This window comes from Archocentrus centrarchus, chromosome 15 (genome assembly GCF_007364275.1).
Source record: "Archocentrus centrarchus isolate MPI-CPG fArcCen1 chromosome 15, fArcCen1, whole genome shotgun sequence".
Classification (NCBI taxonomy): domain Eukaryota; kingdom Metazoa; phylum Chordata; class Actinopteri; order Cichliformes; family Cichlidae; genus Archocentrus; species Archocentrus centrarchus.
Window position 1 is genome coordinate 24615953 of NC_044360.1, and position 26925 is coordinate 24642877.

The following is a 26925-nucleotide window of genomic DNA, read 5'->3' on the forward strand; positions in this document are numbered from 1 at the left end:
ATATCACATTTTACTAATTGAGATAAAGACGGAGAGAGGAGGGAAATGAGGTGATGGAAATAAATTTGCTTTCTTCTAGGAAGTACCAATTTTCATCTAATGATCCTCTTTAAAAAGGAGATGATTATATGTGTTGCCAGTCTGTACTAGTGTTATTAGATTTGCCATGCTTTTTAATTAGCTATCATCATGTAATATACACAAAGCCCACATAGTAATTCTCGGTTACATTTTTGCTGTAATAAAGAGGCAGTAGAAGTGTTTTTATCTCATTTATGTCCTTCTCACTTATGTCTTCCTACATGCAGTACCTTCCTTTGCTCCATTATCTCTCTGTCCCACTCTTCTGTGCTGCAGAGCTACATGAAGTGATTGCAAACAGACCCCAGCAGTGCAGCGGTTTCTGTGTACTGGCTGTCGGTCTGTTCAGATCTGTTTGTCTTCCTGTATTTGACATTTACATTTAGTTTCATCTATTTACATCGATTCCATTCCTTTCTATTCAGGCTGATAAACAGAAGGTGCGATTGCGAGATCACTGCTGTGCTTACTTTGCAGCACGCTGCTGATGTACCACCATACATCTGTCTTATTCTTTACGCTCACAAGTGCTGTATATAGAGAAATCAGGAAATATACTGCAGCCCCGTTGATAGTTCTATAAGACAACTCACCAAATTTAAAATATCCCTGTTTGTCTTTATACTGATAAAATGGGCCATAGCAGCTAGCTGGATCTGTTGATCGGGATACATTAAAAATTTTATTTTATTCTGAGTAGCTTAAGTCACTACCAGACAAAAAAGGCGTGACATGCAGATGTGCTTCTGTGTTGACTTTCTGTGTTTATCAGCTGACTAACAGAGGTGGCACAGAGGCAGAAATTAGACATGGTTATTTTCTTATTTAATTCTAAATCATTTCTACCAGACGCATCTGTTTGCCACCTTTTCTGTCTCTTATTCTTTACACATATATCAATAAATCCAATCTTACCGGAAGTTGTTGGATTTAAAAATCTTGAATACACATCTCTGATTTTCGTCTCTTTTTTTTTTTTTTTTATGACATACCTTAGGCCTGCTAAAGTCCCTTAGCTGATAAGAATACCCATCTAATCCAAAGAACATACAGGAGGGGTTTATACTGTGCTTGTTTGGTCCCTGCTGAATATCAAAGCTTTCCTTTGGGCAGTAACCATTGGCCTTTTAAAATCCTGGAATAATGCATGAAAATTAAAGGGTACTGGGGTTCATAGTGCAGGAGAAGGAGGAGAAGAATGGTCTCCTTATACGTAGACAGAAATGTCTGCAGTTGCTTGAAGTCTGTGAATTATGCATTGGAAAGGAAGCATGTAGACGCATGTGTCTGTGTGAGTGGGTGTGTGCAAAGAGACACCTGAGACATTAAGACTCAAGGAAGTAGAGCCCCTTATGCCCTCATGGTACCCCATGCCCGAGGCTACAGATAGAAGGAGTTGTGGATATAGAGTGTAGTGTACCTATAGGACCAGACTGCAGAATGGAGCGATTCAGGACTACAGAGTTCACAGTGAAGTAAAAACACACAAAAAGCTTGAACTCAGGAGCACACTGGGAAACAGGGAGCGAGTAAAGAAACACTGCGGGGAGAGAGAGCAGGGTATCTTTTGAATAGCACAGAGTGCATCAAATCCCATGTACTGTTGAGATGAGATGGCCTCAACAGCATCCCTGGCATCAAAGTTCGTCCGGTAACGTCATGTGTAAAGTGCAGCTTCTCTTGGTCATCGGCCCTAAATACTTGGCTCTGCTGCACATGCACGGGAAAGTCCAGTTCTGATGATTTAAATATTACTTTAAAACCAAAATGTTCCACTGTAAAAGAACAGGTGCACACAGGCCACACAGCTAGATGATTAAGACCGTGGAAATTGAGATGCAAGGTCACTAATATCCTGGATAAAAACAAGAAATATAAATAGAAAAAAGTGAGGTTTTAGAATTGTAGAAGATTCCTTTGATGAGACATGAGTTTGTCAAACATAGAAAAGCCTGTCCATCACGCCATCCTTTCTCTAAACTGCTTATCACCATTGCTGGGGCCTGTCCTACAACACACTTAGAAAGTCATAGACTAGACACATTTCCAGCCTATCAGCATTGCCACTTTTAGACAAGCATGCAGACACTCAGTCAGAGCTACGGGTTGCCAATTAGTCCAACCTGTGTCTCTGCACTCTGTTGAAATGTTTTAATGTTGTGGGGATGTCAGCTCTCTGTGCCAGAGGCAGAGAAATGGTGACAAGTGGATGAGATCAAAACAGGTATATAGACTGTTGTTAGTTGACCAGAAGACCTATTAACTTTTCTGAGCCCAGCGAGGAACATAAAGCTAGCATTTCACTTAAATACTGAAATTTCAGCGTTGACAACACAAGTATATCAACCACCGATCATATGTGAGAGCAAATTAAGCAGACTTTCATCATGAGGCTAAGAAGAAACTGGAGCAGTGGCCAGACCACTCTGACTCTGACTGGTAGCGTCAAACCCATCTAAAATTTTAAACCCCTGAAATGTACCTCAAAACCCCAAATTACCACCGCAAATCAAATTTTGAGCATGTATTTTTTTAACAGATTAGATGCTGCAGTTTTTCAAGTGAAATGTCGCCCTCACAGGTTTAACAAAAGACGCCAAGTCTTGGCATCGAACATAGGCAGCCCTTTTGGAGGTCAGGTTCCAGTTTTAGGTTATACAGATTCCCTACTTTGCGGGACTTTGTCTAAATCCCCTCCCACTGCTTCACTTCATCTCTCCCCTTTATGTTAGTTCTGGGTAATTACCCATTTACAGTGTTTCCCTCACTCCCGGTGAATTCAAATCAGATCACTTGCACTGGTGAGTGATTGCAAACATAATCCAGCTGCCATAAAAAGCCTCTGCATCACTATGTACAATGGTCGTTCAGTATCGGATTATGGGGGCTTTGCGTTATTGTTCCAGCTGTGTGCCTTTACAGGTGATTGCTCTCACTGTGAAAAGTAAAACATTAAGAATGCTCAGCAACAAGAGCGCACAGCTAATCGAACAGCGTGCAGCACCAGTCCGCGTGATGCTAATGAAGCTGTACAGGTGTACGCTCTGCTCTTGGTCACATAACTCTCATATGCACACACAGAAGCACAAATACAGGCTGCCCACACATACACAGAAATACACGCCTCCCTTCAACTAGTCCCAAATTCCCCTATGTCTTTAAAAGAAAGTGCAGACTGATTAAAGTCAGAGTTTTATGGGGAACTGTGAAGAATATGACAAAATAAATAAATAAAGCCAGAGTGTCTTGCCCCCTAGGCAACAGCCGTTTATATGATAATCAGCGCTACTCTAATTTGCATTTAATTCTATTTTAAAAAATGACTTCTTAAAAAAAAAAAAAGAAATTGAGAAGGACGGGAAAATTGTGTATGAGAACAAGATGTTCAGTAAGAGAAAAAGGAAGCAGGATTCATCATCTCACTGTTGTCCATTAAGTAGTCACTGGTAATCAGGCAGTCACTGATTCATGTCAATTTGACTTTTCAGTATATCTTAACAAAAAATTTTTGCATGAAGCAAATGAAGCACACTTTGCTTTCTTGATAGGTTTTGCTATTCTCCATAGTAATATTATAATATAACCTGGACACTGTGATGTTAATTCCTTTTGCTTATGCCTCTTATACTGTGATGGCAGCCTTGGACTGGAAAGCCATTAGTAGGGATCTATGCGTATTCATAAAACATGAATTAATCGCCTTTTAAAATCATTAAACATGCACTATGCTAAAAAGAAAAACTTTCTAATCTAAGCAATTAGGGAAGAATTTAGACGTATAAGGTCTATTTGCAGCCTGGCAAATAACAGAAATGCATTATGCTCTGATGTGTGCTTTTGAACAAAGAGGCAGAATTTCAGCAATTGCTCAACTATTTTGTCTGTTGTGTACCATAAGAGAGCTGTGCATAAATGAATGCCTGCAAACCTCAAAGAACTGAAAACAATGCTGTAAAGAAGAGTGAGCCAAAATCTGATCAAGTCATAGAAAACACAAGAAAATAGAGAAAAGACGTTACACTGCAAGTCACACTCACCAGTCCACACACAAACCTTTGCACAGCTTGCACAGTCATGAAAACAATAACTTATGTTAAATAATATGGCCTGTTATGAGTCGTTTTAACTGGCAAAATCTTCAGTGCCAGCTAAAGTAGCTGCTGACTGAATGTTTTGTGCACTAAGCTTCCCTTATAAGACTCCTCAGGGTCGGTTTTAAAACATGCATGACATCTACAAACTTTTGCATTTGAATTTGAAGTTGTGTCTGCAAAAGGAGGTTTCCTACCGCCAAGGAGCAACAGTTTAGAGCACAGCTACAGGTAACTGCTTCAAATCAGGTAGGAAAAATGAGTTAAACCTTTAGTACTCTAAATTGATATGGATAACTTTCCATAACTGGTAGAAAAAAGGTTGCAGAGCTGGCTGATGTGATGTGGCCTGTCCTTGTACCCTTCCCCTGGGATCCACCCATCTGTCTCTCTCTGGCTCTGTGGATTCCTGCAGCATGCTGGGCCTGATTACCTTTACATTTAAACAAACAGCTCCAGCTCTTTGGAGGCAGTCAGCCATGAGCTTTGACAGGGGGCTAGGTGGTTTGGGGAGAAGACTGATAAGGAGATAAATATGTTGTCTTTTCTCTTGCAGAGAAAATAGCCAACCTATACATACAAACACAGATTGTCCATTGGCTGCACTGATTCCCGATCTCATAATCCTCTTACTTTAACCTTACTTTGTACCTCAAACCTTACCCTGAACAAATCCTGATTTCAGCCTCTATTATTTTAAATGTTGTATCCCAAACCCAAAGACATATTAGCCTTTTCAATTAACAGGCCATTAAAAAAAAATTAGTACATGATAAAATTGCAAAATACGAGCAAAAGAAATTGTAGGATCTAAATGGAAATTAGAGGAAGACATTATATAATGAATGCTTTACACTCACACTCTCTCTCACACACACACGCACATTCGAAGGCTGTCTTTGCCTTTCAAAAGTGGCTCCTCTCACTGTCTGTTGGTGTGGAATCATTTTGTTCGGCTGAGTGCTTCTCCAGAAAATCGCAGACGGGCCGTAGAGTGGAGCGAGGGGAAAGCGGTGCGAGAACAAGATGGAATAAAAGGAGGTTATAATGTAAGACATTTTTTTTTCACATCAGTTCCTGTACAGTACACAAAGACTTGCACCACATTACTGCATTGTATTAGGCATTACTGACTAGTTTAAGAGAAATTCATTGGGTACCAGAGGTCAAATGAATTGGAGAGGACAGGCTAACTGTAAATGGAAAAAAATAAAATAAAATGACTGACAACTGTTTGAGAGGCAAGCATTTAAAAATATTGTGGGTCACTTGGTGTCGATTCATTTCAGCCTTAAATGTGTTTAATCCAGAGAGTTTGAGCCTTTTCTGACAGCGTGTGGCCGCACAACCCCTCATTATGCTGATTTTTGCTTTAATTTGTCATCCAGCTGCATCTACTGACACCCTAAAACAGTTGATTTGGGTTGAGATCTGATTGACTGTGACGGCCACAGTATCTGACACATCATTTTAACAGTGCAGTACTGCAGTAACAGTCACTGACATGTCAGGCCCTCTTGATAGGTGTGCCGTCATCATAGACAAGACCACTCCCATCTGCTAGAAATATTTAATCAAGTAATTTGGCACTGATTAACTGTGGCCCAGCCTTAGAAGGGGACTCAGATAGATAGATAGATAGATAGATAGATAGATAGATAGATAGATAGATAGATAGATAGATAGATAGTTTGTTTCCAAAACTGTTCATACATGCAGCAAAACACTTGAGATATCCTGCAAAAGGCTTTCAAAACAAGTTTATGCTTCAATGAATATCTCATTGCCACCAAAATGATAAATTCCTTTGAGGCTGTAGAAACCGGAGTGGTCAAAGTTTTCAGATATTGCAATATGTCTTATAATACTTGTATTCATGATTTACACCTGGTAAAATAGTGGACTAGCCAGAAGGATATCCAGTAGCTGGCATGTGCACAGATAGACCCGTAGTGGAACTCAAGCACCTGCCCTTTTGCCCTGGATGAGAAAAGTGCCCAGTTTTTTTTCTTCATTCATTCATATTTAAAAATAAAAAAATACCCACTGTGCCCCCCACCCCACCCCACCCCAAAAAAAGTGATTTAATATCTGACGGGCATTTATTTGAATTCTGACCCCGATCTTATCCGGGCTCCAGCCTTGCCCCTCTCTCCTCCTCCAGTTATCAGTCATGCAGTGCTGAGAGCCAGGCCAAACCGCTGCTGCACACTTTTCCTCTGACCCGCAGGTAATGACAGTGTTTGTGCAATCTCTGACGTTGTTTGGTGCAAAATTAAGCACAACACTTTACATTAAATCATTACGTGGCTCCTGGCAGAAACGTTTCCTTAAAAAAAGGGGGGGGGGGGGGGCACGTAGGTGTCACGTATAACACACAGCCTACACGTTTTGTAGTCATGAGTCATGAAATAGGTGATTTCAAAACCTTGTTCAGCAGTTTATTGTCATGTTTAAAGAAGGGGGACGGAGACAAACTGCGAGACAAGGCTTTGAAAAGACAGTTTTACACATTAAACACGTTTGCTAGTTTTGTTACATTTTTTTCATTTGAAATCTAGATTTTGAAATTAGATGTGTATTGATTGTGTTAACAAAAAAATATATAAGTTAAATATCCTACTCTATTCTTTTTATTTTATGAATAATTTTGGTGATGGTGCCCTTTTTTTTGGCCTTGAGCACCTTCAGTCAAATATGTCTGTGCACGTGCCTTTCTTTCTTTCTTTCTTTCTTTCTATTAGGACAGTGCATATTAATCAATGTAAATACGCTGGAGTTAGCACAAAAGCTAGTTTTCATCCGTTGTCCTAAGGCAGGTAAGAACAGAAAACATCCAACAAAATGAAGAGCAGAGAATAATACAAACATCACCTATATAATGCATAACACAAACAACATAAAATTACAGTAAAGTTAGGAAGCCCTAACAAGATAGACAAAGTTATCTTCCAGTTAGTTTTCAACCAATGTTTCAAAGAGTTTTTAAAGCTAGAGTAGGTGCCACAGTTCCTGATATAAGCTGGAAGTGTGTTCCACGACTGCGTGCCTCTAATGGACACCACCATTTGGCCAAATTTTGTCCACTAATGTAACACCTCTTCTTTCTGTAGAAATAAGAGGTATTATGCAGTTTTATAGAGAACAGTAGGAATGACTTCCTGAAGCATTCTTCATGGCAGTGAGGTTGGATCAGTCTGAGGGAGAAGGAGCTCATTAGTGTGGAGTGGGTTTAGATGGGTCGTCCATGATGGAGAGCAGTTTGTTCAGTGACCTCCTGTCCCTCACCGACTCAAACGCCTCCAAATTCTGACCTTCGATGGTTCCAGCCTTGCAAATCAATTTGTTGATCCTGCTGGCATCTCTGGCACTGATGCCAGCCAACCACTGCGGTGTCATCAGAGAACTTCTGCAGGTGGCATTTTTCACTGTTGTACTGGTAATCTGAGGTGTACTGGGTAAACAGGAATGGAGACAGGACTGTCCCCTGTGGTGCCCCAGTATTGCTAACCACCACATCAGACAGGGTTCCCCTCAGTCGTACAAACTGAGGCCTCTCAGTTTGTAATCAATACTGCAGAAAAAGTAGCAACTATTAAATATTAAATATTTTTCCACTTGCCCAACAACCTGTACTCGAAATGAGAGCTGGGGTCTCCGTCCCCTCCTCAATTACACTTGATGCTTGAACCTTTAAAAGGCACTCCAAATGGCTGGGAGCTCCTCTGGCCCAAAATAGTTGGATTTTTGTTGGCTTAACCAAACTTGCCATATTAATCTGTATTTGTATTCCTAGAGTAGACCTTTAGGTAGATTTTGATGATTGGATTAGATTATTATTAGCTGATTTTGCAGGTGTGGAGTTACACAGTGAAATAACGGTAGTGTATTTCAGAGGGTTTAAGAATCTAAATTGCACATATACAACCAACAGATGTTCAAACTCTAGACAGTTGCATTTACGAAATGCCTTAAAAATGCACTGTTTCAATGGCTCTCACATGTTGTTTGGAAAATTCAAAACAATTTGAAAACTGATCCAAAGCAACTGAGAAAAACTACAATTTTCTTTTGGGCAAATTTCATTTCCACTTCTACTTGACAAAGCACACTCAGATGAATACGGGCGTATCACTGCTAATTCAGTGAATTGTGAACAAAGCACACTGTGTGCTTGCACAGCCTCCATCCCTCGTGTTCAGAGTTCAGCTCACTAACAACAATTATACCCAAAGAAAGCTTCATACCTGCAATTGGCGTTAAACTGCAGACAGGTACGCCTATCAGTAGACTGCAGGCTGTCACTCACGCATTCAGTCAACACTCAACGCTCGGGCTGAAATGATGGTATCAGCCACATAAGCTTTACAAGTGGGCCTCCTAAGGTTAAGGGGTTTTATGAGGTGGGTTTCCCATTTCCACTTCAGCCCCAAGTCCAGTCTCCATTGCATTACCACAGGTATGTACTACTGCTCAGTTCCCCTGGGAAATCACAGGCCATGAAGGAACCTCTGTCACAACATTTACCATGAGTGGAATTGCAATTACAGACATATTTTTTCATGAGAATGGCTGTTTCATTGGTTTGTAAATGTTACTGCTTTGACATACAGTATTTAAACTTGTTATTACCCCCCTTGAGACATGGGCTTGTTTTGCCACATGGTTCCATCACAGGCCTCATACAGTGAGTTTCTCTGCAATAAATAATGTATGTGCAGCCACAAGCTAAGGCTTCTTGATGTTTGTTAGAAGTGTTTCAGTCTCAGGATTCTGGACATGTTTCTGGGCTCTAATTGGACTCCACTATAAATAAAAGGTTCAGCAATTTGGCACAACATGGCTATCAAATAACTAATGTGAACTTAAGTCATAGCTGAACCAACATTAGTCACACAAACACAAAACCCCAAAGTTTTAACGTAAGATAAACCGTACTCTGGCTCTTCAATGGGGTATAAATCATTTTTGGATAATTTTCCTCATTTGCTGTTGAAACCTCGCAGATGAAGGACACTTTATCTTGTTTCAATACCAGTGAATTATTGATAAGCTAATTTCAAATGTGAAATATGGTTTTGTGTGTCACTGCGATGATTAATTTAAGGGCTCTTGTGATTCACCTGCTTCAGCATCTCCGCCAAAACTGCATACTGTGGAATTATTACCAGCACTATGGCCTCACCTGTTTATATGCAAATCTTTGTTACATATCTAGAGTGTAATTGTGCCGTTCATATCTGTATTTTGTCAGTACGTCTTTGACTTTTAACGTTATGCACTCACTGGCCACTTTATTAGGTATACCTGTTCAACTTCCTAATGCAAGTAGGGTCAGAATTTGGTGTAAACAACATCATACTGTAAGTGTGGCGGATATTTTCTTGGAACGCTTTGGGCTCCTTAGTATCAACTGAGCATCATTTAAACAGCACAGGAAGCCCGAGTATTATTCCTGATCATGCCCATCCCTTTATGACCACAGTGTACCTATCTTCTCATGGCTCCTTCAATCCAGTAGAGTACCTTTGGGATACAGTGGATCGGGAGATTGTGATGGAGATGGTAACTGACCAATAAAGGGCTCTTTAAATTGCGCTTCCTTAAATTTCAAGCTATTTAGGAACAATTAATTTTGATTTTTTTACTTTAGTTCCTCTGTTTACATGTCTCTTCCCTGAATCTCTTCCTCGCTTGCCTCTCTTTCACATCCTTGTAGGGATTAGCTAAGATGCGAGGAAGAGATGGAGCAAAGAAAACAATGAGAAATGTTACGTTACAAAATACTCCCACTGTTCTCAAACTGCCCCCTAAATGACTTTAAAACAGCTTGCCTAAAGTCTGGTCTAATGTACTGCTCTCACATTATTTTACTGAGCTGTGAAGCACTTTGTGTCACCTGCTTTAACGGGGAATGTTTTCCCCTCTCTGTGAATTCCTCATTATTTTGGTGATTTGTTTTCAATTAAGAAAATATCAGATTTCAATGCAAAATATTCATATTGATTTTTTTAAAAAGCTGATGGGCTGCTTTACTCTACAACAATTACTGTTCGGTGATATTAAATGATCAGCATGCTGAGATCATTTGTTAGCACGTTGCTTCTTTTTTCTTTATTAACACATAGAAGCAGTAATGGATGAGTTCAAGTAATGAAATTAAGTAAAAACTGTAATAAACACTAAATAGAGTGCCTCAGTCCCTTATTTGTTATAATCAAGAAAATATCAGTACTACTCTCAGTGTAGTCTAGCAGCTTATTAGACTCAGTAAGCTGTTTTCAAAACTTAAAAAGTCAATTTAATACTTCATCAGTTTAATCTTCCTGGTAACGCAGCAATGATGCTGTATTTGGTCTTACCTGGAAAATCGGATCATTAATTTAAAATAGGTTTTAAGCTGTTAGGATCAACAGAAATCAGCTAATCAAAAAACGTAGACATTTTGCCTTGTCAAGTCATTTATCCTGATTTTAGTGAACATCTGTCTGCCGTGTAGTTTCTTCTTATTTGAAAAACATTCCCTCACATGGGTCAGAATAATGCCGGGGTAGTGTGACAAGGTGCCACATGTGGGAGGCAGTGATGGAGGGACAGAGGCTGTAAGAGGCAGGAAGTGAAAGGGCGAGCTGAGCTGGTACAATCACATGCCTGCTGCGTTGCAAGCGGCGAGCAGACAGCTGGGGAGGAACTGGAAACCTTCTGAGCAGTGTAGGTGTAATCATGGCTCTATTGTAGTGAACAGTTGGACCTCTGGAGCTGTGAGCAGCAGGGAGCCACAGCTCAGGCAATGCCCCTTCAAATCACCATGTCTTTAACATTTCTGACAAAATAAGAACAAAACATTGTGCTTAGAAGTCTGTAGGTTGGTCATGAGCTTTACTAGGTTGGGTTAAAAAAAAAAAGTTAGCATGACTTTTATGGCAGTAGAAAGCATTTTTAACTGGCATTACTTGCTGGATCACAGGTCACAGATGGCTTTCTGGCCAATAGCAGCAGGTCCAAAACATTACAAATTCAGTCAGTTAGTTGGTCACTAGCAATCCATTTGTCACATTCTTTTCTTTCTTTTTAAATATTTGAAAGTATGCCCAAAGGTTCATACTTGTTCTGGCCTTTTGTCTGCTAGGATCTAGTTTTATTCTATATTTTAATGTCAAAATCAACTGTTGAGGTTGATTTACAAATTATAATTATTATAAAATATCCCTTTCATCCAAATTTTTTATCAACAGTGTTTACACTTCGCTTAGATGTGACGGCCTTTCACAGTGTTCAGGTGCTCTGCTCAGAAACATTACCGCAGTCTCATAAACACAAACATGAGACAGCTGAAGACCAGCTGTGCAGCTCGTATGCCATCGTAGAACCGTGCCATCACGAACTGCAAAGCTTCTGCCACCCAAACATGTTAAATAAATAGGCAAATCAGCTCAAGCTGACACAGGCCCAATCAATAAAACATTTAAAAGTATTTCGAAGAGCAGCCTTTTTCTGCTTATCGCCGCTGATCTCTAGGCTGTTTGGCTAGAAAAGCTCACTATGTTCCTAGTAGTGAAATCAATGCAGTTTCTGTGTTGCTATAAATATCACAGATAAGCAAATCCCGAGAAAATGAAGTACTTAAGGATGGAGAGGCACGGTGGCATGAATCCAAAGTAGTAACAAGGGCTTCAGGTTATTTTTAGGAGACAAATTAACTTAGAATTTGTCAGAAAATGTATTAAACATATCCAATATGTACTAAGTAGAATACTAGAAGAATACTAACCAGCTGTGATGGAACCTTGTTTATCTAGTTCAGAAAATACACGCATTATGGCATAAATTCAGGGGCTGATGGAGCCCGATCTACATTTCCTTAGAGAGACGCAAAGTGCAAAGTATTGCTTTTGCAGTCTTTTAATGAGCAGCGGCGACAAGCTACCAATGTGAGATGTGTAAAATATCAAATCCTTGGTCTTCGAAGACGTGTTACATGAAATTCTTTAAATGTTTATTTTTATATATTTTATATATTTTTCTCCTCTTTCATCAGCACCGTACTTCCGTCTACATTGCAAGAGTTGTGTTTAATTATTTGCATAATTAATTGAACAAATAATACAGTAATTTGGGGCTTTTAGCTTGTTCAATTGAAGAGCATAATTTGCGTTTACACAACAGTGTGAATTAATTTGGCTCTGTACTGAGAGTGGCACATTAATGAATTAAAGTAAATTACTGCTGGACAGAGTATAATCTCATTGTAGGGAATACTCCCTCAAGGACTCCTAGAGGAGAAAACTGACATTTAACCACTGGAATCCTCACAGGTCCGGCCCTCAGGGGATTCAAGCCCCGTTAAGGTCCGACAGCGAAGCTGCGCCGTGCAGTCCTGGTCTGTCCAGCTTCCACTCTCTGCGGTCCCCGAAGTCTCCCTGTCATGTAGAACCTGAAATTTTGCCCACAGGAGACAAGTAGTAGAGGAAGCAGGGCAAGCACACCATACTATAAAGTAGAGGTGAAGTTAAAAGCGAATGGGGACCCCCTTCTTTATTAGAAATGTCTCATGGTTGTTAGTGACAGGCCTTCATTTTGATTTTCTCCGCTGTATTCTCGCTGTCTTTCTCTTCTCTCACTTTCCTCACAGTCGATGCTCCCTGACTCCTTCAGTCGGCTTTTTGTGTCACATTTATGACCTTCTTCTTCATTCTTTTGTCCTTGCAGAGTTAACACGAACCGCTATAATAAGTTTTCATGGCACTGTTTTAGGTTTATTAATTGGGCTTTCTAGGCGTCCCTTTAATATTGCTAATTCTTCCTTCTAAGTCACAGGTCGACAACCTGTAATCTGGAAAGAGCCATTTGAACCCGGTTTCCACGGAAAACAAAACAGTGAGAGCCGCAAATACTAGCGGAAGTGACTAGCGAGTGACGCATATATTGAGAAACGAAAATAAATAAAATGATTTTATTTTAATATTTCAAGATCACAATAATGTTCCAATTTTAAAACTACAACAAAAACCGAACTGACAAAAATAAAATGCACTTCAATTGGATACTTATAATTTACTTTCGCGAGCCGCACAGAGCCGCAGATTAAGCCTGGATGAGCCGCATGTGCCTCATCCAGGCTTATTATGATGTCATATACTGTATCTATGGCATAGATTATCTTTTGTCTGATCCGTTGCTGTCTGACAACTGGCACGACTTCCTCCTCACCACGCTTCTACAGCCTAATTGACGTAACTCTGCACAGACAGCTGTCCAGCCATCTATCTGTCTGTGGAGAATCTCAGTGTCATTATTGAAGTTCTTGGTCATTTGTCTTTCTTAAACTTTTACTGAGGCGCCAAGTCAGAAAAATGTTTCCTGATTTCTTCCTTTTGAGAAAAATGCGCACAGTGCTTATGGAAAGTTTCATCAGTTTATCAGAAGCAGAATTTTATCTTGAAATTTGTTGACTATAGAAATTTAAGGGGATTTTTTTTTTTGCTCTGTTTTTGTAGGTACTGTATAATTTGGGAAACATTACAGTAATGCATTTGTGTACTATTTCTCTTAGGTAGCCATTAAAATTCTCAACTTTAAATGCCAGAAATTAAATATCACTGCAATTGCATTTGACATTTTTTTTATATGTTAATTTTTTTAAATGTATTTCAGCGGTATTACGAGACAAAATTGGAATCGGCTCTCAGTTATGATCTGAATAGTGTACCAAAACAGAAAGTTCCTCCATCTCTGTCTCTCTATATGTCTCTGCAGTATGTTCCTCCTCCTTTCATAAGTAGTGGCTCTCAGAGGGAGAAGAGAGTGATTCCCACAGTGCACTTCAGATAAGACACAGCAGGGAACTGTCTTCATCCCTCTTCAACCATCTCTCCACTTAACATTCTTCTTCCCAAGGAAATAGCTCCATTTATTCAAACGCTGCAAAGCACTGTCAAGGTGTATATGCAGGAATATGTGCCATGACAAACCAATTGGCTTTTGCTTTTCTGAAGGTATAGGTAGTGACACATACATGGTTCTCCACTAGCATTCACTAGTATCCAGTTTAGTTGCCAGTCTTTGTTCCTTCTCTTTTATTATCTGTCTCTTTTATGGAGAAATGATCACATAGCCTCTTAGGTTAATAAAAACAGAATTATTCACTGCCTTGCATTTTGCGCCTGGTCGCCCACATTGACTTCACACAGGTCCAATCAATAGCCTCATAGGAAGGGCGCTGAGACCAACTGGAAGGCAGAAAAGTCCTAGAAGACAATATTGTGTAATGGCTGCTTAGAGCACATTACAGGCCATAGTGCTCTGTAGTGATGGACTGCAGAGAAATCCATCAAGAGGATCTGACGATCCAAGGCAACTCTTTAAATAGGTTGCTTTATTGTTTTGCTCTTAGTATTAAAATGCACCGTTTATGCAAACTGAGCGGTTTGACCTTCAGAGACTAAAGGGAAGCAGGAAGATAAGACTGAATAATGTGACTGGGTAATGCTCATATTCTGTTTTCGGGGAGCGATTCCAGAATCGAATAGCAGCTCCGACACGAGCTTCACCTGCACGCAGCCGAGCCTGCTAACCTGTGAAGCGCCACACTGGCACATTGACGCGTTCTGTTGAGAGTTGGTCATCTGTGCGTCTCAGCAAAGCTTTGAACTGCTGTTGCTTGAAGTGCTTTGAACGCTACGCGTCTGTCAAATGTGAGAGATCAAAACTGGCGCTGGCGTGTGTGTGTGTGTGTGTGTGTGTGTTTACATATACGGGGTGCGTGGCGTTATTTACTGAACCTTGTGGCGTTTGACCCTGGCGGTGTTTATGAGTTATTGTTTCACAGGTTGCTGCGCAAAGAGAGATAGAACCTGGCATGCTTGAGGGGAAGAAAAGGATACATCAGATCACATACTTTATCCACACACACACACACACTTTCAGATCTCATCCTAACACTCTTTCCAAAAAGACACACACACACACACACACACACACATTCAGCCAACATTTAACCATCAAACTGCCTCATTGACATCAAAGGGGAATTGATAATGTCAGCATTCATGCCGCACACACACACACAAACATGCCACAATATTTAATTAATTCACCTAGAGTTTGATTTCGTATATTTCCATCCTATTAATTTGTTCCTGCGCTCTGGTGTCGTGCTGCAGGCTGTGGGGTACCTTTAGAGGTGTTTCCAATTTTCTCATAAGCAGACAACTTGACAAACATATTAAATATATCTGAGAAGTGCAGCTTAGATGTTTATTCAAATGCAGTTATTGTTGTGGGGGAGTGGATTAGTAACTCTGTTCCTTCACTCGGCAATTGTCAGTTAGGTTGCACTCACAGTGATGCATTAGAGCTTCTCAGGGACCAAAAAGAGCAGAGCATGGGGAAAGTGACTGAAAGTTGTCAAGACTGGTTATTGTTCTGAGGGTTTTCATTTTTTCAACAAGAAGTGGGGTTTTCTACTCTTCCTTTTTCACTCGCATAGCCACAGTGTTATTCCCTCCAGTCACAGCAACTGCACTGAACGAAACATAATGTTAACCCGAGGCCTACAATAACATCTGAGCATTCACAACTTTCAGATTTGCTTTTTTAAAATTTTGAATTACATTAATTTTCACTTCATAAGTCTCAGAAATTATCTGCAACCCTGTCTGCGTACATTAGACAGCAAAATGAGAATTCTAGGAATGAAAAACCTGCTCTGTTACTGTTACATATGCTGATCTAGCTTAATGCAGTTAGACAGACCAGTGTCCAACACTGTGTATGTTTGTGTAGAGACCGCTGCAAGAGAGCAAAACACACACATTTCATTACACAAATTACAATTGCATACACACATACGTCCACGCAAGGTCTGGTTCTGTTCCTACTGTGTAAAGAAACGTACTCCCCTAGTAATCCAGGCACACACAGTTACACACTCTGACACACCGTAGCACAGCCTATTTACACATGCACATGCAAACAGACTTCTACACTCCCCTGACACCAGTGCAGACAGACTGCGGGGTCAACTGCTCTCTTACTGTGTCACTTTAGTTCTGGCTCAGGGCCCAGCTCAGTTTGACAACATGACCTCCCCATGTGGTCACACCCTCCCCCCCTGCAGGAGACAAGACCACACACACACTATGGTCTGCGTCTACAGGTGTGGCAAGCAACAGGAGAGAGTAGGTGCCTTGTGCAAGTGTTAAGACTTTTTTTTGTTTCTTTTTTAGTAGCGCATCAGGATACTTCCCATTCTCCTTCACACACACACACACACACACACACACACACACACACACACGCACACACACACACACACACACACACACGATGGTGTAGCTGATTCCTCTTGGTCGACCAAGATCCTGGTCAATGGCTGTTATCTTCCGCACCTCGTATCCCTGCAGAGTCACACACACACACACACACACACACACACACACACACACACACACACACACACACACACACACACACGTATCTGTAGGCATTCTCATTTCTTATTAATTGTGCATGTGCCTATTTTAAGATAAAATTCCAATTAACGAAGATGTTCCTCAATACCTGGAAACTCAGTTTTTTTTAATACAACCTCCTCTTTTTCCTTTTTTTTCCACACATGACCCTCTGGTATGGCATTGTGCAGCTTTTCTGACCATTTTTGTGGGCAACACAGCAATGCATATGTTTACAGACAACAAGGTGCAACAAATACTTTCTGACAGTGTTGTAGGACAACAGGAGATGCATTATTGTAACAACAATTTGCTTTATCAAGGTAAGTCAAAAGGTTGCTCTTTCTCTTGTAAACAGGGGTGTTTTATTCTGCCTAATCTGCCATAAATTTGTCTTGCGTGGCAGAAATAAAGCCTGTTCACTCCATCTTCATGGACAACTCAAAACAAATGCCGCCATTATCGTTTCCCTCTCCCATCAGTTCAGGCTCTGTTTGCAGGACTGCCAGACTGAAATAGGGCCGTGGTCTCATCTTCTTTCAAACTTTCCAGAAAAAGTCTGAATGAGTCTTTTTAGTACAACATTTGCGGTTGGGCTCAAACATTTGTCTCATTATCATCAGCGTTGCTTCTTAGACTTACAGCCCAGCTTGGTACTGTAGTTTGTTTATGCATCGTGTTAGGCAAGCACCCAGCGACAGCTCAGTTCACATGTTTGATCTTTTCCTCTTTTGTCCATTTTTATCCAATATGTCTCTACCAATATTGGTGTGTCCACCACCATTTGTCATTGGGGCTACTGACAAGTTGCTGAGTCAACCCGTTGGCCAGTCCAACAAGTGTTTGAAGCAGATTGACTATGAATACATTCTTATTAGATGTCATGATTTGGCTGCAGGGGATCAATCACAGTCACAACTAGACTGTTTTCTAAAATAATGCTTTATTAATACAGTTAATAAAGCTTCTCTGTACACAACATAAAGGTTGTGCACCTACTGAAGCACTAGTATTCTTTTTTTTTTTTCTAACTGTAGTTATAGAAGGCAATATCTTCCTACACTACACTTAGATTATTCTTTGCCTGTAGTCACTTCTCTGTGTGTCTCCTTTAATGTGTCTTTCAGAACACAGCAGTGGGCAGAGCCATATTTGTGGTGAACGCCTCAGATCCAGACCAAGGCACCGGGGGCAGTGTTCTCTTCTCCTTTCAGCCACCTTCCTCCTTCTTTGCTATTGATAGCGCCCGAGGCACTGTCACTGTGACCAGTCCTCTGGATTATGAGACAACGTCAGCCTACCAGCTCACTGTCAACGCTACGGTCAGCACACAGACAATACAGTGTGAAAATTTTGTCTATGTTTGCAAAGCTAAATTAGTGCTATTAAATGTGTACTGTGCTTTTTTTGGTTTCTGGCAGGATCAAGACAAAATAAGACCTTTGTCCCGGCTTGCCAGCTTGGCTATCACCATCACTGATGTCCAAGACATGGATCCCATTTTCACCAATCTGCCCTACAGTACCAACATACAGGAGGATGTTCCCCTGGTCAGTAATGCAATCCCACCTGGCATCTCACCACCACAGTGTGTATCCTCTTCCTGCAGGTTTTTGTGAAACTTTTGCATCTTTCCCTTCTTTCTTTCTCTGCTGCTCTGATACCGGCATGCTCCACTTATCTTTTACCTCATTTCTTATCTCCAGCTCTTATGTCCATGCTGCTGTACTGTGTGATTATTAGCACTGGTAGTTAGCACTGTTGTCTCACAGCAAGAAGGTCCACCATCTGGCCGGGGCCTTTCTCTGTGGAGTTTGCCTGGTTGGGTTTGCATGGGTTCTTTGCAGGTACTCTGGCTTCCTCCCACAGTAGAAGACGTGCAGTTAGTGGGGTTAGGTTAATTGGTGATTCTAAATTGCCCATAGGTGTAAATGTGAGTGTGAATGGTTGTCTGTCTCTGTGTGTTAGCCCTGTCCAGGGTGTACCCTGCCTCTCATCCTTTGGCAGCTGAGATAGGCTCCAGCCCCCCTGCGACCAAGGGTAACAGCACTGTGGTGTTTGGAGATGATAATTACTGTTATAGATTTACAATCCTGCTTCTCAGATGTGAGGCCTCTGGCAAAGGTCACTGGGGCTACAGGATTTATGCTCTTGTGTGCTCATACTGTTGCATGTATATGAAGTCTGGGTATAACATGAAGTACAGTAAGGCATCACAATGACCTTAGCTTTGTTTCAGTTTTAAGTAGGTTTATAATGAGTATCTGTTTCCCTGTACACCATTATGTTCACTCTCCCGGCTCAGCCCTTAAACAGTTCCCAGGTGGCTAATGGTCCAGCTACTGATGTTTCCACTTGCAGAGAGAGAATTACACACAGGGGCATAACACTGTCCATCCTGATTTCTGTTTCTCACTCTATCAGTTCTGTCTCCTCCTCCAAAGTCTCTCACCCAAATCAGCCCCCCAACTCACACAACAACCCGCACATCCCTCGTTCCCAGCCCGAACGTGCTGTAGTAGAAATGTCAAGTGCTACATTTGCATGCATATTAACGGGGCATGACAGAGGCGAAGCCTGGTGTCTCCCGGACTCTCTGATTCATCAACTGTCACCAGGAAGGTCACAACAGGAGGAAGAGGAAGAACGACAGGGGGAGGTGTGAGGGTATGGGAAGATGGGGTGGAATGAGAAAACTGGAGAGAAGAGGAAGCAAGGTATAAAGTTAGATGATGGAATAAGAGGAAAGATTTTAAAGAGAGTGCAATTACTTTGGATTATAAAAGTTAACATTAGTAAGTGGATTCCGTATCACAGTCGCTGGGAAGCTTTAATCCTCAGTAATGCTGCCTTGGAGTGCTTCATCTCTTGCCTCTAACAGTAGGGGGCAGTGTCTAATCCTATTACAGGTACAATGTAAGAGAAGGTCACGGCAGATGCACAGCCAAAATCAGAAATCTATTACTCTTGACCCTACTACAGATACAGTCAGGATTACAGCAGGGCTTACAGCACGACACATAAATACAAGCCAGCAGTAGAACCACACTTGTACTCAGGCACACCTTGAATGACCTCATGCGGTATTCCATGTCATTTCCATTATGCAGTGTTTGGTAGTGATAAGCCGAGGGCGTACAGTGACGGAATGAGTGTCAACTGTTCTCAAGGCCCTTGACATTTACACGTAGAGATATCAAACTTGGGTCCCTGTCATAGGTCATTTCTCAAAGGTGTAAGTGCGCACACTCTGTTTCTACCTCTGCCTCTCTCAGGGCCTGTTTGTTTCTCTGTTTCTGTCTTTCTTTTATTCTTGAGACAATCAAGCAGTCATCCAGGGAAAAGTATGACAAAGGAGTAGAAGAAATGTTTTTTTTTTTCTTTTTTCAGATGAAATCACAGGGCAGGGTTTTTAGCTGTTATAGCCGTGAATCTGTGCTTGGACTGACGTTTAAGCCCCTTCTAGGACAAACGCAATTTGGCTGTCAACTCAATGAGGAGAAGGAGAGGAGGATGGGTAGGGGGGTAATGCACTGTATAGCTAGAAATGAAAGGATGAAAAGAGAGAGAAGAGGTTTGGTGTGTACGTGTTAGTGTGTGTCTGCATGCATGTGCAGGAGGGGAGGGATTGTATCTTTGACGCTTGATTGAACATATCGCACTTGTGTGGACAGCTCGAGAATATTGCTCATATTACTTCAGCATCACTTCTCCCCGCTCACTTTCTCCGTCTCTTATTCCTCTCTTAGTATGTCCCTGCATCTTTCTCATTTGTGTGCGTGCATACGTGTGTGTGTGTGCATGTGCGTGCATGTGTGTGTGTGCGTTTCCCTCTCAGTTTGTGATTGGTGTGAATCACTCTCTCTAAAAGGCTTGTAATTGATTCTGCTGTAATTGGTCAATGACAGGAGATGCTTTGGCAGAAATGGAGCATAAACACGTCTTAGACACAATTTGCAGGATCAATGGGAGGCAGCCTGCTCGGTGTGAGTGAGAGGGCTGAGATGGGAGGGAGGGAGGGAGGGAGGTGGGGAGGAGAGGAGGAAGGAAGTAGGGAGGGTCTCTCAATCTCACACTGCAGCACAGGGGTTTTTAAGTACCACTGCTGTGTCTGATTGAGGCAAGAAGGCTGAGAAAGCTCAGCGGATCAAAGACTTTTCAAATAGCTTTCGTCTTCGTTTAGCTTCTTCTTTTTTTTCCAGCTGTCATACTGTGGTTTTGTTGAGTAGCAGAGTCACTGATGCAGCAGGGGAACTTTCGAAACAATGAAAGGAGGAATAAACCCCAATGAAATGCTAATAAACACATAAAGAAAATTGTTTGCGATTTGCCTCCACTTTGCTTTGTCCCGATTCATTGAGGAGATACAAGGAGAATTGGAAATACAATAGCTATGCTTTAAAAATTTGATGTGGCATGTCTTTGTGAGAGAAAGTGGACATTTACAGTCTTGATATGACTACGAATATTTTGTAGCTGATGTTTGGCTACAGAGATCTGATTCACTGGCATAAAACGGGCATCCGGTCCTGATTTTGAAGGCCAAAAAGAGAAATGTAGTTTTATTTTATTTAGCAATAACTGCTAACTGTAAACTGTGAAGATTTCATGCTGCTTACAGGTTATGTTTGTGTGTGTGTGTGCGTGTGTGACTCTGCAGGGATACGAGGTGCGGAAGATAACAGCCATTGACCAGGATCTTGGTCGACCAAGAGGAATCGGCTACACCATCATCTCAGGTCTGAGTCACATAATCAATCTGACATCCACGGCACAGAGAAGGGAATCGATCAGCTCTTATCATAATTCCGCAGTAATAATAGACGAGTCTCATCAAGCAAAGCAGTCAATAACAGCAGAGAGGAGCGCCGTCAGAATTGGAGAATAGGCTTGGCTGTAAGCATTTATTAATCACTGTTTTGGTTCGTTATGCAGAAGTCGCCTTCATTTTGTGTTATCATTCACAAGTTGGCTCATGCCATCAAAACAGGATTATGATTGTCAGCGTGACAAATTTTACCTTTGGCAGAAGAGAAGGATGGTCATGATTTTCTATTGCTGGGGTCTCCGTTTGCTCTTTTTTTTTAAAAAAAAAGAAAAATATATTATATATTTTTTTTTTTAGATTTTAGATAAAGTGCACAAAACAATGACCACCATACAAGCATGCTTCAAAAAAAAAGTCCCAAACTTGTGTTGTTGTAACTATATCGGAGAGCTTTACTTTAGAGTTGTACAGCTTGTATGGTGCTGATAAGGATGAAGCAGTGATCCTGCATTAAATACTCAGTTTTCTTACTTCTGCCAGATATGATGTTTATGGCCTGCCAGTTACTTTGTCTGTCTGTCTGCCAGGAAGATATCTCACAAACTGAACAGACTTCGTGAAAGTTGGTGGACAGATTGACCCTGGGGCAAGGTTTGCCCAAAGTTAAACTTTGGTGGTGATCCACATCTAGGATTGACTCTGATAGACGGGTGTTCTGTTACTGACACGTGGAATGACGTGAGAACTCTATTATATAAACTATATTATGAAGAATTCAATTTAACGTTACAATTTCATGAAATAATTATTGTTATGAATACTGATGGGATGTGGCAAAAGTGTCACGTATTAACTTTTGCATGTACTTTGTAACTTTGTGCCTTAATCTTTATGCGCCACAGCACCGCTTTGCTCTGTAAAACTGGCTCAATGTTTAGCGTGTTTTGTAATCCTGTAAAACTGCTAAGCTTGTCTTAAACTTAAAGGAGTAGATGGATATCTGGGAGAAGCTACAATAAGAGTAATATCGACTGACTATGTAACAGGATCAACTTTAAATGCACCCTGGTATAGGACTATAACTAGATTAAGTCAACACTCAGAATGATTCAGCCTGTCATGTTTACAACCTTTGCAGTTTTATCTCCACTTAGATTACAATGCAGGAAGCACACTCAGACAGCTAATGATGACAATATCCTAATCCCCCCCCCCCCCCCCCCCCCCCCCCCCCCGCTTAGTAAATAACTGTCTTTTCTAAGGGTGCTGTTATTTTATCACTACAGCTTTTAATCGGTTTAAAAGAAAAAACGTATTAAAGATTTGCTGTGATTAACGGCGCTAAATTGCTTTTTCTTTTCAAGATTGAGGATGTTCTCGTAGAGAAAGAAAAAATAATGGAAATTAATATAGAATTTGTTTAATTTCTTCTAAGTGGAATAAGTGAAAGGGAATATTAGTATAAATATAAATAAGCCATACTTGAAATAATGTGCAAAAGTCTTGAGTCACCCCTCATTTCGGCTTCCAAGGAGCCAGACCTTCTTGTAAGCCTTTAAAATGTTCATGAGCAATAGTTCCTCAGGCTTTCTGGAAGTCTTTCAAAGTTTTATTTGGACATTGGCTGATTTTTCTCTTATTCTCAGTCCACAGTACTTATACTTGAGCATTTTCAGGGGACTATTTTTTGTTAAACCACTTAACACTGACAGATTAATCATTTAAGCATAAAAAAGGCACCTAAGGGATGAACCAGTGTCTACGCATGACAGACAAATTAGCAAAGAACCAATTTTGTATTGCATCTTGATGTACTTTGTTACTTCCAGAAACAAAAACACATCATTTGTTCCAAATTCTTTAGTTGAATCTATGAAAATGCTAAAGATAACACCGTCTGACAGGCATAAAATAGGATTTTTGCACCAAAAAGTTGATTCCCAAAGAGCTACGTGCCAAAAACTTGGCATATCTCATCATGGTGTGCAGCGTGTCTTTAAAAAATCTGAGGAAACTGGACACATGGAGGCAGACCTAAAAACTATCTACAGCAGATGAACAGTATCTCAAAGTCATGTCCAGCAAAGACCAGACACAAGACCTGAGAGATCAAGAATCAATCAAGAATCAAGAATGCCTTTATTAGTCCCACAAATGGGGAAATTGCAGTTAACAGAACATCCATCCAAACATAAACATAACACAGACAGGGGGGACAGATGTCTGAGGTCATGCAGCCGTTTCTCAACGGCGCTACCTTTAGCAGAAAGACAGAAAGAGATACATTGGGATAGTTAGGTTCAAAAAAATCATCTCATACTGTGTTCATAAAGAACACCTTACGAGGTTCCAAAAAACACCTCAGCAAAAAGCATATTGCACATATAAAGCCGGGATAGCAGTATGGTGGGTAGGGTCAGGGGAGTGCGGCCGTTACGCATAGCTCTGGAGAGATATGATTGCCAGCCAAGGCCGGCTAGGGAGCCGATTCTGATAATGCAGATGTTGTTTTGGAACAGGCTGCTTGTTTTTTTCAACAGCCTTCAGTCTCACTGGGAAACCATTCAATAAATCCAATAATCCAAATTCATTAGTTACCGTCCTCACTGTGCAGAACCGTACCTTATCTCCAGATTGAACCCCTCTCACCTGCTACTCCCCAAGTCTACGGCTCAGGTTCATCAGGCTTTGAGTCTGAGTCTGTACGGTTCTGGTCAGCCCATCCACCTGGGTCGGCAGCCTCTGCAGATGTCGAACTGCCGTCCAGGTTTTCTTGATTTCTCGGTAAATCAGATATCCTCCGAGCCCAAACAGAAAAGATACCGCTACCAGATAGCCAAATATGTAAGCGTCTTCCACGTCTTCCACCTCGAGGGCCGAGAAGCACACAGGTCTCCACGAGCTCCAAGAATCGATGACGTATCCAACCGGGTCTGTTCCACTCGGACACGCAGGCTCCCCTTTCCCAGATCTCATAGTGGAAAAAATTCGATCAATGGTCTTGAAGGCCCAGTTTGCCAAATCCATATTGCTCTCAATCTTATTCTTATTCGAACAGTGTGCAAGAGACGCTCTCACAGCAAGCAGCAAGCAGGAAAGATAGGGAGGGCAGGGAGAGAGATAGAATGCGACCGTCCCCGTCAGAGGCTGGAGCAAGAAGGTGCATCTGGGTCTTCATTTGATCCATCGCTGAAGCCTCATCAGAAATGGTCTCAGTGGCAGGGTTCCTCTCAAAAGGGCCATTTTTAAAGAAGGGAAACAGGAAGAAAAGGCTGATATATGCCCGATTACACAGGAGAGAGGTGCAGCAGTGAGTGTCTACAGCCAGCTGTAAAGCATGGTGGAGGCTCTGTCATGGTTTTGGGTGTCATTTCAGCCAGTGGTGTTGGCGATCTTGTCAAATAATGGAATTATGAATGCTGAAAAATACGATCAGATTTTGAAAGAGTCTGATTGGCAACAGCTTTATTTTTCAGTATGACAGTGATCACAAACACACTGCCAATGCAGTAAAAGCATAACACACAATGAAACACTATCAGCCATGGATTTATTCTTTAACAGGGCCTGCTGTATTAAAGAATACAGGTGGTCATATCAAATATTGACTTGTACAAACTGTTTTTACCTTATATGCTGTATTCCCATGCTTGTGTCCAATTTTCCTAGCAAAAGATAAAGAAATAAGGAGTAGCTCAAGACTTTTGCACAGTGGCTTGGATGGGTAATATTTATTGAGAGATGTGTAATCATATTGCCTAGTGTGCCCAACTAATCAACATTTAAACTTTTCTCCAAATGAGTAGTCAGTGTGAGTCCATCTTTCCATTTCTCCTGGACAAATGCCTGTAGAGTTTATTGTTGGAATTCACACATTGTGCACATGCAAACAGATTGATTTTCATGTGCAACATAGTTGCCTAATCTGCAGTACAGACACAGAACTATAATCCCAGAACAGCACAACCCATGCAAGTGGATGCAAGCCAGACACAGATAAATCAAGAGCTGCCTGCACATTAACTTAATGTTATTGTTATTTGCTGACATCATATTTGGAAATGACGGAAAACAAGTTTACCTGATTACTGTTCCAGCAGTTTACCCTCAGCAGAGTTTTTTTTTTCTTTTCTTCTCATTGAAGCACGTTAACACTGACACCTGTTTTGACACAGGGGAGGTAGGGCACCTGTGTAATTTGCAGAACCCTGCATAACTTGTGTATAGACCCAACTGTGCCAACTGTGTTAATTTTTCTTTCTAATGTATCAAATATTACAAATGAATCACAAAAATGAGTGCGATCATTTTGACAGCACCATTTGTTATAAATTATTCTGGACCATCTTCTGTGAGAGGGAAATATTCAATTTAAATTATGACTCAGATCTGGCTAATTGGACCAATTGTGCTGTTTGTGTGCATTATAATCACAGAATGTACCTGTTGTCCAGCTGGATGGTTTTCATTGTGATCCTTCTGTTTCTTCTGGTCAACAAATAATCAGGAGAGAGATGAAGCACTCCATATTTTTATTAGGATAAAGCACACAATCACTTTTGACTCTGTTGTCCATCCCGCTGCTGTAACACTTCTTTAATACCCCCGCAGGGTGTTTATTTCAACCGCAATCAGTGTTTCAGTCCTGAAGGACGAATAATCGCTCGAAGATCCTTCAGGACTGAAACATTGATCTGCGTGGTAAAAATAAACACCCATTGGGAGGATTACAACCGTCTGTGGACTGTATCCTTTAAACTCTGCTTGGCCCCTGTTGAGCCCAGAATGGCCAGGATGGAGGGGCATCGGTGCCTCCACTATTGCCAGCTGGCTGATAAGAGCTGGCACTGCTTGATAAGCTTGGCACACCATGGGAATTTGTGGTGATGAAGATATTCATTCTTCTACCATCTGCTGAGTCACTGCACGGCCTCACAGCTGAACGAAGGAATTTGACCCTTTGTCCACGCATGTGCGCGGTCATGCATTATTTGTGAGTGTGTGCGCTTTAATCTATGTGTGCACTTGATTGCTGCATGCTCAGGACAGAGAGGCCACTACGCAGCCCACTTCTTTATTGAGCTCACCATAAACCCTCTGCTCCCATTCAGTGCACACACCTACTCAGTCTTACTTACCGTCTGCTGCCACATGTTGTATTGTTGTGTATGTTGTGCTTGTTGCAAAGTTGAGCTTGGCTGAGTTAAGCTCTAGAGGAGAAAAGCATTAAAAAGACATTAATTAGGTGGTGCGATGTATTCCCGGTCGCTGCAAAATCAAGAGTTATAGCACCGCACTAAGCCCTTATGGAGATGGAGTCTGTAGGCTTGATAAAATCATTATAAGTTTGATAGATAATGGAAGTTGAAGGGTGATATAGAGGTAGAAGATAAAGGTGGGAGGGTAAGGTTGTCAGAGGATGCATTTTGTATGCACATGTGTTTGTATTTCTTTATATGTGCGCGCTTGTACATGCACGCTTACACATGTGCCGCTGTCTATCTGCTCAGATTAGTGTGAGGGCGTGCTTGTT

General features: G+C 41.2%; 1 protein-coding gene across 1 annotated transcript in view; it reads left to right on the forward strand.

The window, feature by feature from the left end:
• The window catches only part of cdh23 (cadherin-related 23), a 170942-nt gene that overhangs the window by 51372 nt on the left and 92645 nt on the right, over positions 1-26925 (forward strand). The window contains 3 exon segments of the mRNA XM_030747862.1: positions 17752-17946; positions 18046-18174; positions 21285-21363. Coding sequence (XP_030603722.1) covers positions 17752-17946; positions 18046-18174; positions 21285-21363 — 403 coding nt within the window.